Raw genomic sequence first — 16596 nt, 5'->3', positions numbered from 1 at the left:
AGAGCGCGCGAATTTAACCACTTGGCCACAGGGCTGGCCCCTCCTATTCCTATTTTATATGGCTGCAATACCCACTTGAATCTTTTGATTATAGTAATTTTTTTTAATGTTTTCTTATGTCTCTTAATTATATTTGTCTCCTTAGGATTCCTTTTTCTATATGTTTTTCTTAGCTCTTCTTTTTCATGCTGCTGGATTTCTCTATGTGCCTGGTAATCCTTGGTTGTCAATTTATATTTTAGAAAGAAAGACTTAGAGACTGGTGTGGATTTCCTCTGCTGTTTTACAGGTTGGTCTCTTTTCCCTCTTGGCCTCTCACCTGAGTGGATGGCTGAGCCTCTGTGTGGGGCAGGATGCATTGGCTGGCCTGCTTGCTCTATGGTGAGTGAGCCTGTGCGCAGGCTCTGGGGGCCCTTGTGTCAGAGGAGTGCTTTGCTCTGGGCAGACTGTACTCCCACTAGAAACCTTGGCTTTCCACAGGTCGTTTGTTCCTTCAGCTATCTGCGTTTTTAGACTAAGAGCTAATGCCAAGCTGCCTGCGATCTCTGTGGGGGTGGGGAAAGCAGATGGGGGTGCCAACAAGCACAGTTCCAGGTACAGACCTTCAATTATCCCCACTGTCTTCAGCCCCACTTTTTGCTCCTGCCCTCCCTTGAGCCTGCTGGCCTAGAGCCCAGAGCCGTCAGGTGTCCAGGGCAGAGTGGCTCTCTAGATTCCTTCTAGCATTCTGACAAGCACTTTGGCTTCCAGCTCCTTTTAGGTTGCGTTGTGTAGTCTTCTGGGCTGTGGCTTTGTCTGCCTGTCTCATCCGTCAACACAATTCCATCTCCTTTTTGAATTCTAGAAATTTGTTGGATCTTTCATCCACTGGTGAACCCCTACTTCCCTTTTCCTTTGCTATTAGAGGTTTATTGCTTCTTTTGCCTCCCTTATTTGAGTGTGGTTTTGCAAGCGGTAAGTAGGAAACATGTGTCTTCCATCTACCGTCTTGAACTAAAAATCTTGATGTGAATTTAAACTATCTTTTGAATGCCTACTGTGTTTATCTTTGTGGCTGTAGCATCTGTTTAAGAATTGCATAATTAATAAATTGTTTCAATAAAATAAGGCAAGAGAATTAGAGTAAATAACTTCAGAGGGTTAAAGATATAATGGCATAATTTTTTTCAAAAAATCTTGTATGATAGCAACAGTTTATTTTAGTAAAAAAAGAAAAAACTATTCAATTAAAGATTCAAGTCTTAAAATTAGCATCAATTTTATGCCTGATTTCCATAGGTTATAGTCAACAAGGATATTATTCTGCTGTCTATCAGGTAAGCACTGGGTTTGTAGCAGTGACTGTCATAGATCTCTGCTCATATAGAATTTGTGTGTTGTTTTTAGGAGGGGCACTGATAGATAGGTAATAAGTGAATTTTAAAAATAACCAAGGAACGAAAACATCAGGTGCTATGTACACCATGCAAATAATTAAAATAGGCGATGTGGTAATGAGTGTCAGAGCATCTACATTGGCCAGCTGGTTGGAGAGCGTTGCTGTGGAGGGGATGGTTACCTGAGATCTGACTAACAGGTAGAAGCCAGCCAGGCAAAAACTGGGAATTTGGCATCACCTTCAGAGAGCACAGTCTTTCCACATTACTCAGTGCTGCCCACCCTTTGGTTTCAATCATTCTTCTGTCCTGTAAAGATTTTTATATTAATGTAATGAATTGCTTAAACATTTCATCAGCTTTTAAATAGCAGTTTGGTGAAACAGAAAGGCTCATGAGAGATAACTTATTCCCCTAGGACAGAGAAGGGATAAACAAGCCTTTTCAGTCCGCATAGCAGAATGGTTTGGTGAATTTAAAAGCCTTAATTATTATGCTTTAAGCAACAACTTAGTTTGCTTCAGTCTGATTGCGAGCTTTCAAGTGGAGTTCTTTCTTTGATATATTGTGTTGCTATTTTGGTGCTTGTCATTTTGCTGTTGCACTTTTCCTCACCAAAAAGCATTTACTGCTCACTTCCATACAGTAGTCCCTGCGCTGGTGTTGATACTGTGGGCTGCAAGATGCACATTTGCTTTTATCTTTAAATTGGGTGTACTTTTCAAGGAGTCTGGGGCATGGATAGTTTCAGGGAACCGATTTGTAGATCCTTAAATTCCCCATGTACTTGTCCCTAATGTTGTTCTGCCTGAGAATGTACCTGTAATGGAGGTCCAGGGTCTGCTTTCCCACCTCCTCTTTCACACTTGCCCTCCTCCTACTATTACAAAAGTAAGGCATACTGCCCGTCCATCTCAGATCTTACAAAGGTCTCTGGATGTGAAAACCACCAGGACACCAAACAAAAGGCTATTGAGAATACTGATGTCTGTGCTAAGACAGTGAATGACTAAGTAACACTATCCCAGGGAAACACTGGATAACAGTTCCTTTTGCAGTTGTATAGTTTCCAATTTTTGCCTCTCACAAAACTGAAAGAAAACCTAATTAAATTGTTTTCTAATTAACTAATAGATCATTAAGTATATTTTTGATGGTAGATAACTGTTACTTTTGTCTCATAACTCAAAAGATTTCAAAGAATTGAGAAATAATTGCTCCAACAAGACTTTCACTCTCATCTTCTTTTTTACATGAAAATATTTCTCACCACTTAAAGTTATAAAAACAAAAAATAGAGATAAAATTGATGCTGAGCCCTATTTCATTCTAATGACATAAATAATAGTCACCACATGGAAACATGAACTAAATCACTCATCTCTTTAATAAAATTGCTTTCTTATGTTTAAGAATTTTAAAATAGAAACTTATAAAATAAAAACAGTGTGTTTATATTTTAATTGATTGGGTAGCAATAATAATTGTAAAGAAACTCAAACCAGAAAAAATTTGGAGTCTTTTGAAATTTATTTTCAATTTATAGACATATTTTTGTTGAGGAAAGATATAATAGACTGGCCAATAAAAGACTTTCAGACATAAAATGTGTTAGCATTAAAAATGATTTTTGTGGAAGGAATCACCTTTCCTGGGGTTAAGGCTTACTGTATTGCTTCATTAATCAAGGTAGTGTGGTCCTGGCAGAGGGATGGACACAGGGATCAATGGAATATAATAGGGAAGCCAGAAATAGAGCCACGTAAATATGCCTAATTAATTTTTGACAAAGGATCTAAAAACAGTTCAAACTCTCAAAGGAGAGATAGCCTTTTTAATAAGTGGTGCTAAAGCAATTGGATATCCATTGGCAAAAAAAGAGAACTTTGATCTAAATCTTACACAAAAATTAACTCAAAATGGGACAGATTGATGGTTGCCAGAGGTGGGGGCTAGGGAGTGGGCAGAATGGGTGAGGGGAGTCAAAAGGTGCGAACTTCCAGTTATAAAATAAATAAGTCATGGGAATGTAATGTACAGCATAGGGACTATAGTTAGTAATACTGCATTACATGTTTGAAAGTTGCTAAGACAGCAGATCTCAAAAGAGCTCATCAGAAGAAAAAAAATTCTGTAACTATGAATGGCGACAGATGTTAACTAGACTTATTGTGATCATTTCACAACGTATACAAATATCGAATCATTATGTTGTACACCTGAAACTAATATAATGTATGTTAATTATGTCTTAATAAAAGAAATTAACTCAATAGATTATGGACATAAATGGAAAACATAAAACTATAACACTTCTAGAAAAAAGAAGGAGAAAATCTTTGGGGCCTAAGACTGGGCAAAAACTTCTTAGACTTGACACCAAAAGCATGACATAAAAGGAAAATTGATAAATTTGATCTCGTCAAAATTAAAATCTTTTGCTCTGCAAAAGACCTTGTTAAGAGGATGAAAAGACAAGCTACAGACTGGGAGAAAATATTTGCAAGCCGTATATCTAACAAAGGCCTAGTATCTAGAATATATAAAGAACTCTCAAAATTCAACTGTAAAAAATGAACGATCCAATTAGAAAATGGGAAAAAGACATGCACAGACATTTCACCAAAGAGGATATATATATGTCAAGTAAACACATGAAAAGATGTTCAACCTCATTAACCATTAGGGAAATGCATATTAAAACCACATTGAGATATCATTGGAATGGCTAACATAAAAAATAGTGGCAACAGCAAATGCTGGTAGAGAAACTAGATCATTCTCTACATTGATGGTGGGAATAAATAATACAGCCACTCTGGAAAACAGTTTGGTAATTTCTCTAAAGACTAAACATGCAACTACCATATGACCCAGCAATTAAATTCCAGGGCATTTATCCCAGAGAAATGAAAACTTATTGCTATGGACTGAATCGTGTCCCTAAATTCATATGTTGAAGCCCTAACCCCCAGGGTGTGATAATGGGAGATGAGGCCTTTGGGAGATCCTTAGGGTTAGATGAGGTCATAAGGCAGTGCTCTCATGCTGGGGTTAGTGCTCTTACAAGAAGACACACCAGAGAGCTTGCTCTCTCTCTGCCATGTGAGGACACAATGAGAAGGCAATCATCTGCAAGCCAGGAAGAAAGCTCTCACTGGAACCTGACCATGCTGGCACCCTGATCTCAGACTTCAGCCTCCAGACTGTGAGAAATAAATTTCTGTCTAAGCCACTCAGTCTCTGGTATTTCTTTATGGCAGCCCACGATGACGAATAGCTTTTGTTCACACAAACTTGTACACAAGTGTCCTTAGCCGCTTTATTTGTAAAAACCAGAACTGACTGTGGGAACCCAGAACCCAGATGCCCTTCAGTGGATGAATGGTTAAACAAAGTATGTTACATCCAAACCATGGAATATTATTCAGCACCAGCAAAGAATGATTTCTTGATGCATGCAACAATTTGGATGAACCTCAAGGAACTTATGATCAGTAAAATCCAATCTCAGAAGGATGCATACTGCATGATTCCATCTATAGAACATTTGCAAAATAACATAATTACATGGATGGAAAACAGATTAGTGGAGCCCAGGGGGTAGGGAAGGGACAGGGAAAGGAAAGCTGTAGCTATCAACGGGTAGTATAAAGGAGACTTGTGGTGATGGTACAGTAAAGTATCTTGATTGTGGTGGTGGTTACGTGAAGTTACACATGTGGTAAAATTGCATAGAGCTATACACGTACACACAGACACAAAATGAGTGCACAGATACTGGTAAAATATGAATAAGCTCTGGATTGTACAAATGTCAACTTCCTGGTTTTGATGTTGTGCTGTTGTTAGTTATGCAAGATGTTAACATTGGGGAATGCTGAGTAAAGAGTGTATGGGACCTCCCTGTACGTTTCTTAGTACCTTCCTGTGAATCTATAAATATTTCAAATTAAAAGTTAAAAAAAATAATTTGCGGTGAAAATAGAAAGGAAAATAAGTTCAAGAAGAAAAATGAGAGATCTAAAATTTCTGACCGTTCTGAACCAGTTGTTCCTGTTTTTTGAAACAGATGATGGTGGCTGTCAAATTGCTAAAGAGCCCAAATTCCATTTGATACATTTAAATATATCCATGATACATCCAATAAATGTATTCCATTTGATACATTTGATATAACAGCTTTATTTTAAAATACCAGTATTTACATTATGTTAGAAATTACTCCTTTGCAACTATTGAAACTTATCGTGAAAAATTTTAGATGTAAATTTAAAAATGTGCAAGGGGATATTAGTTTTCAAAATTCTCTTAGTCGTCCACAAACAAAAAAGCTAGATTTTAATAACTTAATGCCCCCATTGATTAAGGGGCTACATTCCAAAAGTATACTTAAAAAAAAAATCAGAATCTTAATTATAAGAGGTAGTTAAAAGAAAAAAGAACTTGGGAGCTGTTGGTTAAGGGTAGGACTGTAGTACCAAAAGCCACTAAATAAATAAAAATACAAAGTATAGTTCTAGAAAGGGTAAGAAAAGGAAGAAGCTGTGTTGTACTGTTTTTAGATAATGTTATTGTCTTTTAATGCCTGTTTTTTGAATCAATATAGATGTGTTTGGTTGCTGTGTTCTAAACAGGCAAGAGAAAAAAAGAAAGAGAGGCACAAGAGGGTTGTGTTTTTAGCAGGCTCGGTTAGGGAGGGCGGAGTAACAAGGGATCTTCACTTCCACCCCCAGCCATCCCCCTGGAAGGACTATGTCAAGTTTACCTTGAGATAATTTGTGATTTTAGATTTCCTAATTCTAGCCCCCCATCAAAGAAAATCTCTCCATTTGCTTGATGACGTCCCAGTCTTAAGTAGGGGATTTAGCCTTCTAATTCACCATTAACTGGCAAATGTAAATGAATTTGTCATTTGATATATGTGAATTATGTCTGATCATTTTCTAGTTGATAGAGGAGTGGAATGTGAAGGAAAGGGGTACCATGGGCTAAAAGGGGGAATATGGCAAAGTGGGGAAGCAGAGATTTAAGCTTTGAAAGCTACAAATAGAAGCAGAAAATGAGGAATTTTGGTCTTGCTAATGCATTGCTTAGCATGATTTATGAATGTTTTGGTTAATATTTAAAAATACTAATGACTGCTTTATTAAGAAATTTGTATCTCTGAGGATTAATTCACCTAAAATAGATCTCATTAAATTAGATTAATATAAAAATGGCCCATAGCTAGATCTGCCAAGTAAATGTAAAAGTCATTATGTTTTGTAGATTTCCCTCCCCAAAGGTGATAGAAATTAACTATTTATAGTATTGGGTTATAAGCGTCATGTAGCAAGTATTTTTATTGAAGTAATTTTGAATTTAACGAAAAGTGGAAAGAATTCTAATGTTACGTAATTTTAAGATGAGTAATATGCTTTTGCGTGAGATTTCAAGCATGTGATTTAACTTATATCAGGGTCCTTTGTCTTTCTTAGCCTTATTATTTCATTTACTGGTGAGATAATGATGATGATTGATAGGACAGTGTTTTCTTACCTCTCTAATAGCAATTTAGTTTTTTCTTACCTCTAATAATATTTTCAGTATTGAAAGAAGAATGCTGTAGCTCTGTCATACAGTGCTATGGTATACAAAAATTATATTTTTGAATGACTTTTAAAAAACACATGGCTTCCTATGTTGGACTTTTGCCTATTTTAAGAACTTTTTGAAGTCAGATTAGTGAAATGGCCAATTTCTCCCTTCAAATCAATTGTCTATTTATCTTGATATTATGTTTATGATTATCTTGGAGGAATCAATGTACTTTTTCTTATTGAGAGCTGTTAACATATCCATTACATAAGGATTGCTAAAAATTCATGTACCAGTTATTTTTAAATTTTGTCATATTGAATATAGAAAATTTCATTATTGTGTACAATGATAGACAAATGCTTTAACAAACTACAAAGCTACACAGAATTTTTTCACTTCAATAAGTAAATAGGGGCATATTTATGTTACCTAATGTGAAAATGATTCTTCTAATGTTTTTGTAGAACTTTGAATAAGAAAACAGTTTACATTTTTACTTAAGCAAAGGGCCTAGATAGACTAAGACAATGGAGATGTAAATGGGATACTGTCTGTATATACTAAAGAGAGCCACTTGGGAATTTTCCTCCTGTATCTATAAAGACTTTCAAGAGGCAAGTAGTAAATATATGTCTAGACGGGATGCCCTTCATCTAAGCGGGTGAATGTAGCTTAGATTCAAACATTGGGCTGCCTGCATAGGGAAGTTGTGAGGAGTATGGGACCACCAGGAGGCTGCTTTCCCCGTAGATGTTGGGAGAGATGGAAGTGGGGAGTATCCCCACTTATATCATGGGGAGTATCATGATCACTTATATCATGATTTAAGATTATGACCTGCTATGAAAAACTGTAACATACTTATTAAGTATATAGTTTTATAATATTGGTAAGTATGTTTTCTCTCTTATAAAGAATAGCGTCTGCTTTAAATGACCTTCATTTTGAATGGTTCAAAAATAAAACTTGGAAGTTCCTTATAAGTGAAGGATGATGGAATCATCCTCAGGTCAAGGTTTAATTTTTAACTCTAAAATGGACCTTTGACAGAAACTGACAGTTAACTTTTTTTTTAACTTTTTATTGAGATTATGATAGTTTACAACCTTGTGAAATTTCAGTTGTACATTATTGTCAGTTGTGTTGTAGGTGCACCACTTCACCCTTTGTGCCCACCCCCACCCCCCTTTCCCCTGGTAGCCGCTAATCTGTTCTCTTTGTCTACATGTTTAACTTCCACATGTGAGTGGAGTCATACAGAGATCTGACAGTTACTTTTTAAGTTTAGGACTTTCCAAAGTAGAATGAGTGAGAGTGCTTATTTCCTCTGAGATACCATACCTGCAACTTGGGAAAGTATCTGCCAAGTGACACTTTTCTGAATAGAGAAATATCTGGTTAAAGATCAGTAAAGATCAATTGTCCCAGTCAGTCATATTTTTTCTACTAACCTAAACTTTGTTAAAGTTTTACTGGCATCCATATTACATAAGCAATACTTGTCAGCATAACTTTAGAAAATAATAACATTCTTTAGAGCGAGAATTAAGGAAATGCAGACACCTATACACCATCAAGAATCTTCTCACTGATCTTCATTTTTGACAAAATTGCTTAGTCTATCCTTGCTTCTTCCGTTACGGCCTAAATGCAAACACTCTAAATTGCTTCATTTGAGACCAGTCTGCTGAGACCTCTACCCGCTTTCCCTTTTAGCCAGCTGTTAAAAGCTGTCAAACATTTTTATTGTAGGCCTACTGGTGGCATGGGCTTTCTATCTTTACATGTTAATGCCCAGCTTTCGCTCCTTAAACAGTCTGGTCCCTCTGTGGCTCTTTATAAAAAAGGGGGAGGAAATGTTCTGTTTATATATAGCCTTCTAAAGTGTTTAGGCAAAAGCCAAAGAAGATTATCATCACCCCATGCTGTACAGCCCCCAGTATGACAATAAGGCCGTTTAAAATAGTGGTTAAGAGCATCAGCTTGGGAGTCAGACACACCAGGTTTCAGATCCTGGCTCTACCATGTATGTGCTGTGTGCCTTTAAACAACCTACTCAACATAAATCTCCTTCACTGTAAATTCATGAAGATAATAAAGTTGTTATTTCATGGAGTTATGAGGATTAGATGAAATAATGTATGCGGTACACTTTGCTCTGTGTATAGCTCTTAATAAAAACAGTGATAGGAGGGGGAGGAAAATAATTATTTTCTAATGCCTTTTTAATTTTAAAAATCCGACTGTTCTACTAGATTGTTGCTAGATCTCTAATTCTGTGAAGTTGTGAGCTTGGTAAAAGTTACTCTGCAATTAGTTTGAAATCACTTTTGTTACTAGCTTTTATAGCGTACTTTGACGTTTATCCAAAGGGGGCTGATTTTTTATGTGAAAGGCCAGAACCTTAATATGAAGTAGCAAGAAAAAGTACTGCTTCTTAAGTTTTTATTGAAGTATAACATACATATGGAAAAGTATATATATGACCAAGAAATAGAACCTTACCAATTCTTTAGAAGCCCCCTTCACATTTTCTTCCTATCACCATCATCCTGATTCTAATAGAATAGATTAGTTTTGTCTATTTTTATGTTTTGTATAAATGGACTCATATCTTTTGGGTTTGGCTTCTTTTTCTTAGAATTATATTTGTGAGATTCATCCATATTGTCACATGTAGTTATACATATTCTCATTGCTGTGTAATATTCTGTTATGTGAGTATACCCCAACTTATTTATCCATTCTACTGTTAATGGGTTTCACTTTTTAGCTATTATAAATATTGAAGCTGTGACATTCTAGTACCTGTCTTTTGGTAAATATATGTAAGCATTTCTGTTGAACAGGAATTGCTGGGTCATAGATATGCCTACTTTCAGTTTGTTTGTTTGTTTTTAAAGATTGGCACCTGAACTAACCTGTGTTGCCAATCTTTTTTTCTTCTTCTCCCCATAGCACCCCCCACCCCCCCTTACATAGTCGTATATTCTAGCTGTAGGTCCTTCTGGTTGTGCTATGTGGGACGCTGCCTCAGCGTGGTCTGATGAGCGGTGCCATGTCCATGCCCAGGATCCGAACCTGCGAAACCCTGGGCCACCAAAGCAGAGTGCGTGAACTTAACCACTCGGCCACAGGGCCAGCCCCACTACTTTCAGTTTTTATAAATAATTCCCATCAGTTTTCCAGACGATTGTACCAGTTTATACTCCCAGTAATATATGTGAGAGTTCCAATTGCTCTGTTTCCGTTCCAACACTTGGTATTGTACATCTTCATTTTAGATGTTCTGATGTGTGTAGAATGATATCACATTGTGGTTTTAATTTGCATTTCCCTGAGTAATGAAATTGGGCATCTTTTTAGGTTTATTTGCCATTTGGATAGCCTCTTTTGTGAAGTCACACAAGTGCAGGTCTTTTGTTCATGTTTCTATTGAGTGGTCTATATTTTTCTTATTGATTCATAGGAATTCTCTATGTAATTTCTATGTAAGTCATTTTTCAGATGTATTATCGTTATGTCTCCTTGTACTTTTGTGGGTTGTCGTTTTGTTTTAATGTTTTTCTTGAATAGAAATTCTTAATATAATCAATTTTGTTAATTTTTTATGGTCAGAGTTTTTATGTCCTTTTTAAGAGGATTTAAATACTCTAAGATCACAAAGATATTTTAGGTTTTTCTCTGAACTGATTTTTGACTATAGTGTAATTAGAGGTTAAGATACTTTTTTTTTCTCCTACTTGGATATTCAGATGACCTTTGAGATTTTTTTGAAAAGCAGCATGTATTCTTGGGTGACAGTTGAGTCATTGGCACTGCTAGAATGAGTTCCAATCCTTGCTCAAATGGAGACTGAAAGAGCGTTCTGAGACCTCTTTTTCTTTCCTGATCTGCCATTTGGTCTCCAGAACAAAGCATGGGGATTTCTGTTGAGATCCCCATAAGCTGAAAGTCATGTCTGCTAGAGTTAGGGAGAATTATAGCATGCAGTAACTGTGAAGTAACACTTGCAAATTATTCATGATCAGTTAGTCACCAGTTGATGTGCTATGAGGAAGTTGAAGTGATGGGAGAAAGATGTAGATCTGACAGTATCTAGTTTGGGACTTTATATGAAAGGTTTTAAAAAATTAAGATCAATAATAATATTACCTTACATTTATAGAACAGCTTACAAAGTACTCGCATTTACACTGTTTCATTTTGATCCTTATGGTAACTAGCATTGCAAGGTTTTCAAGACAGATATTATTGTCTCAGTTTAACAGAGGAAAAAACCTGAAATTCAGATCAGTTAATTAGCTTTATAAACAATTTGTTAAAACTGAGAATCCAGTAGTCTTATTGCTCTGGTCCAACCATCTTTACAAGACTGCTCTAGGCAAATTGAACTGGAGATACAGGCAGCCCCAAAATATGATTTATTCTCTCAAAGGGATATAAAGCTTCAATGTTTAATCAAAACAAAATATTTTAGGTCTGACTAATGAGCTGGAGCTTGGAGGGCTTTCAAGCTCACAGAGCTTGATAATCTCACATTTTCCTATTGTCTTCTTAGGACCGTCAATTGGATTAGCTCTTTATGATTCCTTTATCCCTTTTCTAGCACCTTAAAATGAACTTTGTGTTTGATGTCTCTTAGCAAACAGGCCTAGGACCTAAATGCAGTTAAACTGGACATAAAAACTGGTAAGAATTTAATTTTAAAAGTATAACTCCAAGTCATCAAATTTGCATGATCCCATTCAATTGTAAGCTCCTGGCAGTGGTGGGTACCGGGACTGTGTTTATACTTTTTGGTTTCCCCTCGAGGAGCTAACAGTGAATTGCATGTAATGAAACATCTGTAGTCTGTATGAACTAACAGTTGTCTCAAGTGATAGAAAAGTGAAGGTAAAAGTTGTCACTACTAATGGTAGATTAAAAAGAAAAAAAGATCTAAGTGACCTATTCATTAAAAGGCTCAAAAGTTAAATCATCCAGGGCCATATATAACAGCATTCAATAAAGCAGTAGATAAGAGTTCTTAATATGTGATAGAGGCACATGGTACTTGCTATGGTGGTTCTGGCAGGACTGGACTAAAATAGCTATTCTGAGTTTCTTTTATGTTTTCCTTCTCTGTTCTCCCTTCAGAAAAACTAGACTTGGGTTTTCAGACTTTTCATTTTCTATTTAGTTAAATGAATGCAAAAAGATTCTAAATTCTTTTCTACCTAGTTAAATTTGTATATTCATTTTCTACTTAGTCAAATGAATGCAGAAAGATTTGATCTAAATCACAGTAACTTCAGCTGTGTACAATAGTTTTTTGACAATGGTGTTCTTTCTGACTCTATGCAGAGCCAAATCTACATCTTTTTTTTTATAGTAGAGATGATATTTCCTGTGTTTTAACTTGTTTAGTTTATCAAGTGTGGAACAATGTGTTATTTCTTTGCTCTGTTATTTGAATAGGTTATAAAATGATAAGGATAAGATAAAGATCTTATCCTTGAGTTATCTGGAATTGTATTTTAAATGATGGAATTAATTTTAGTGATCTTGATTCAATCTGCTTGTTTTATAGAAAAGGAGGAAACAGGCTCAAGTCACACAGCTTAGTCGGTAGCCGAGCTGAGATTTAGTTCCTGGTCTTGTGATCCTGATTCCACTGCCCTCCCACCTTTAAATATATTGGGCTATAATTTTTGAAGAATGTTCCCAAGTTTAAAGATAGAGAATTTCTTAGTTGTGTTTTAATAGTTTTTGATCTAATTCTAACTTCATTTTACATTGATCACTCTAGAACTTAAAATACACAGTCCTTTTAAAAACTATTATGTACAGGGTCACAAAATAAAAGTACCTTGCCATTTCCAGCAAAATACTGATTGAAAAAGAGCCTATGAGTTTCAAGTTTTTGAAATGACTTAGATAAAAAGAGTTTAAGATACAAGCAACATGTTCTTTTTAATATTATTTAGAAAGGTAGTACTGCTCAATAAAGAGGTTGAAAGATTGTTGAACTGGGAGTCTCAGCCCGCCTTTTGTGTTGTTACTAACTGTGATTCTGGGCAAATGGCCTACGTTCTCTGGGCTTCCATTTGCTTGTGTGTAAAGTAAGAAAAGAAAAGCTAGAATTATAACTGTCTCTTCAATAAATAACTCTCATTATTGCAGAATGTGAGAAGTTAGGCATCAGAAGTCTTTGAACATGAAAATGATCTGTGCCTAATATTCTTTACCTTGATACCTCTAAGTAACCACAGACCAGCCAGCCAGCAATCAATCTCCATCTGTAGAACAGCCACTGTTGTCCATATATAGAAGTCTGGAGAAGGGCCAGATTTTATTTTTGCCAGAAACACTCTTGGCAAATCTGTATCCCTAGAGATGTCTGTTTAATTTTGTGGTGCAGTGCATGGTTTAGTGAAAAAGAAAAGGAATGCTGAGCTATTTCATTCTAAATGCTCTCAGAGATAGCTCATGTTCATTTGTTTCCATTCTGTCTTATGTTTCAAGATGTTTGGAGGGTGGAGGTGAGCCAAAATTAAATGAAAAGAAGAAGGTGAGAAACCTTCCACAGTATATTACTGACTCTGGAAATGAATTTGAACTATGTGAGTTATGTGTTTACGTATATTGAAAACTTCTAATATATATATATATAGTATTAAATATCTTGCCAGATTTGTCATGTTAGACTTTCTCATGCTAGTTTTTTTTTATTTTGAACTAGTTTCCTAGCTTTAAATTATTTTTTTTAAAAAAACCTTTATTTTATGAAAAATATTTCAAAAGTATCCTGTTATCTTGCCTTCTGGAAATAAAAAGTATTTGAATTTGAATATTTTTTTCACTGTTTTTTATCCATTTGTAAAGATCCCAATTAATGACTGGATTTAAAATTCGTTTGTTTGAGAAAGTTTATTTTGTGACCCAAATTTAGATGCTGAAAATTAAATAATCTGAATTCCTTAAGTTATTGGAATAAATCCAGATGAAGTTGCATTTAGTTAAAATGTCATTGTATGTCACCACTGATGTTCAGTCCTCATTTTCTTAATTTTTTCAATCTTTCAGATATCTTTAACATCCTTTTCTCCTAACTTCCATGTTGATTTATTAACAAATCCTAGTAATTTTACTTCCATAATGTCTCTCAGATTTTGCCGTTCATCTTTATTGCAGTTGGTCCATCCTAATCCAGGCTGGGTTTAGATTGCTGCAAGAACATTCCAACTAGTCCCCCTGCCCTCAGTATTTCCTTTCAAACTATTAAGCTAAAATCTAGATTAATCTTTACACATCAATTTTACCAGGCTATCTTCTGTTTAGAAATCTTAAAACTTCTTAATTCAGTTCTCAATACTGGCAAACATTTAAAGCCCTCTATATATGGTCCTTTCTTTTCCATCGAACTGAATTAATTTAACAAATATTGTTTTGAGCATCTATGTGAGAGACACTGTGCAAAGGTAAAAATAAATAAAATCTAGCTTCTTGCAGATGTATAATGTCAGTGTTAATGTCAACATGTCTGGGATTTTTTTCCATTGAGAAACTTGTTCTACTTCATGCCATTCCACTTAACCTGTTCTTGCTAATGTTTTCAGTGATCTCCTTATTGCCAGATTCATCAGGCAGTTTTCCATCCTAATTGTACTTTGCTTTTTTATGGCATTGGTTACTGTTGACCATGCTTACTTTCTTGACACTTTTTCCGTCCTCAGTTTCTAGGTATAGAAACTGTTCACATTTTCTATTTCTTCTTCGAACTTTCTTTTTAAGGAACAAAGTTTTCATTTTGTTGATCTTCCTTACTTTAGGTTATTTTCTATTTTATTAGTTTCTGTATTTTTGCTTCCTTTCCTTCTACTTCCTTCGGGGTTTTTTTCTGGTTTTGTTTTTTAGTTTGTTTTGCTATTCTTTTTCTAACTTCTTGAGATGTGTGTTTAGCTCTTTAATTCTTTAAAAGTAGACTTTATTTTTAGAGCAGTTTTAGATTCACAGCAAAATTGATCTGAAAGTATAGAGTTCCCATATACACCATACACATACAGGCTCCACCACTATCAAGATCCCCCATCAGAGTGGGACAGTTGGTGAACCTACACTGACACGTCATTATCACCAAAAGTCCATAGTTTACATTAGAGTTCATTCTTGGTATTGTGTATTCTGTGGATTTGGACAAATGCATAGTGAAATCTATCCACCATTATAGTATCATTTAAAATAGTTTCACTGCCCTAAAACTCCTCTTTGCTTCACTGATTCATCCCTCCCGCCATCCTAACACTGGGCAACCACTATTCTTTTTACTGTCTCCATAGTTTTGCCTTCTTTCAGAATGTCATATAGTTGAAATCATACAGTATGTAGCCCTTTCAAATTGGCTTCTTTCACTTAATGATATGCGTTTAAGGTTGCTCCATGACTTCATGGCTTGATAGCTCATTTCTTTTTATACTGAATAATATCCCATTGTCTGGATGTACCACAGTTTGTTTATCCATCACCTACTGAAAGACATCTTGGTTGCTTCCAGGTTTTGGCACTTATGAATAAAGCTGCTGTAAACGTCCATGTGCAGGTGTTTGTATAGACATATGTTTTCAGTTAATTTGGGTGAATATCAAGGAGCATGATTGCTGGGTTGTATAGTAATAATATGTTTCATTTTATAAGAAACTGCCAAACTGTCTTCCAAAGTGGCTGTACCGCTTTGCATTCCCACCAGCATTGTAAGAGTTCCTGTTGTTCCACATCCTCACCAGTATTTGGTATTGTCAGCATTTTGAATTTTAGCCATTCTATTAAGTGCATAGTGGTATCTTGTTCTAATTTGCAGTTCCCTAATGGCGTATGATATGGAGCATCTATTCATAAGCTTATTTGCCATTTGTATATCTTCTTGGTGAGGTGTCTTCAGATCTTTTGGCTCTGTAATTTTCAAACTTCTTTTCTGAACTGTGCCTTTCAGGCTATAGACTTTCCTTTTATGCTTTAGTTGCTTATCTATTTGAATGATCAGGATCCTTCAAATTTTGTCAAGACATTTATACCTCAGTGCTAAAGAAAAATGTTCATGTATGCTTGAAAATAACATGTATTTAGCAGTGTTGGGTGAAGTGTTCTTTATTAGGTCAAGTTTCCTAATCATGTTATCATGTTGTTTCAATCCTACTGATTTTTTTTTTGTTTACTTGTTCTATCAATAACTGAGAGAGGTGTTAAAATTCCCCTCAATTAATGTGAATCTGTCTATTTCTCCTTGTAGTTCTGTCATTTTTGCTGTATGTATCTTGAGGTTGTATAATTAGGAGCCTTTTAATCCAAAAATGCTGTATCTTCATGAGGATTTCATATTTTATCATTAGGAGGTGTCCCTTGAAGTCTGTTTTGGCTGGTACTCATATAGCTATATTATCAGCCATAGCTACACCAACTTTCAGTATGTATTTACTTAGTATAACTTTTTCCATTCTTTGACTTTCAGCCTTTTTATATTCTTTTTTTATTAAGATTATGATAGTTTACAACCTTGTGAAATTTCATTTGTACATTATTGTTAGTCATGTTGTAGGTGCCCCCCTTCACCCTTTGTGCCCTCCCTCCACCCCCCCTTTCCCCTGGTAACCACCAATCA

General features: G+C 35.5%; 1 protein-coding gene across 4 annotated transcripts in view; it reads left to right on the top strand.

Moving 5' to 3' along the window:
- DIPK1A (divergent protein kinase domain 1A) overlaps positions 1-16596 on the top strand; it is a 102545-nt gene that overhangs the window by 16071 nt on the left and 69878 nt on the right. The window contains exon 2 of one of the 4 annotated variants that reach the window (XM_044748902.1): positions 290-381. The exons of the other annotated variants lie outside the window; for them this stretch is intronic. Within the exon in view, the coding sequence (XP_044604837.1) occupies positions 290-381 (92 nt within the window). The remainder of the gene's footprint in view (positions 1-289; positions 382-16596) is intronic. 4 annotated transcript variants of the gene reach the window in all.

The sequence above is a fragment of the Equus asinus genome, chromosome 16 (genome assembly GCF_041296235.1).
Source record: "Equus asinus isolate D_3611 breed Donkey chromosome 16, EquAss-T2T_v2, whole genome shotgun sequence".
Lineage (NCBI taxonomy): Eukaryota > Metazoa > Chordata > Mammalia > Perissodactyla > Equidae > Equus > Equus asinus.
The sequence above is the reverse complement of the archived record's forward strand: the minus strand, read 5'-3'. Positions and strand labels throughout refer to the sequence as shown.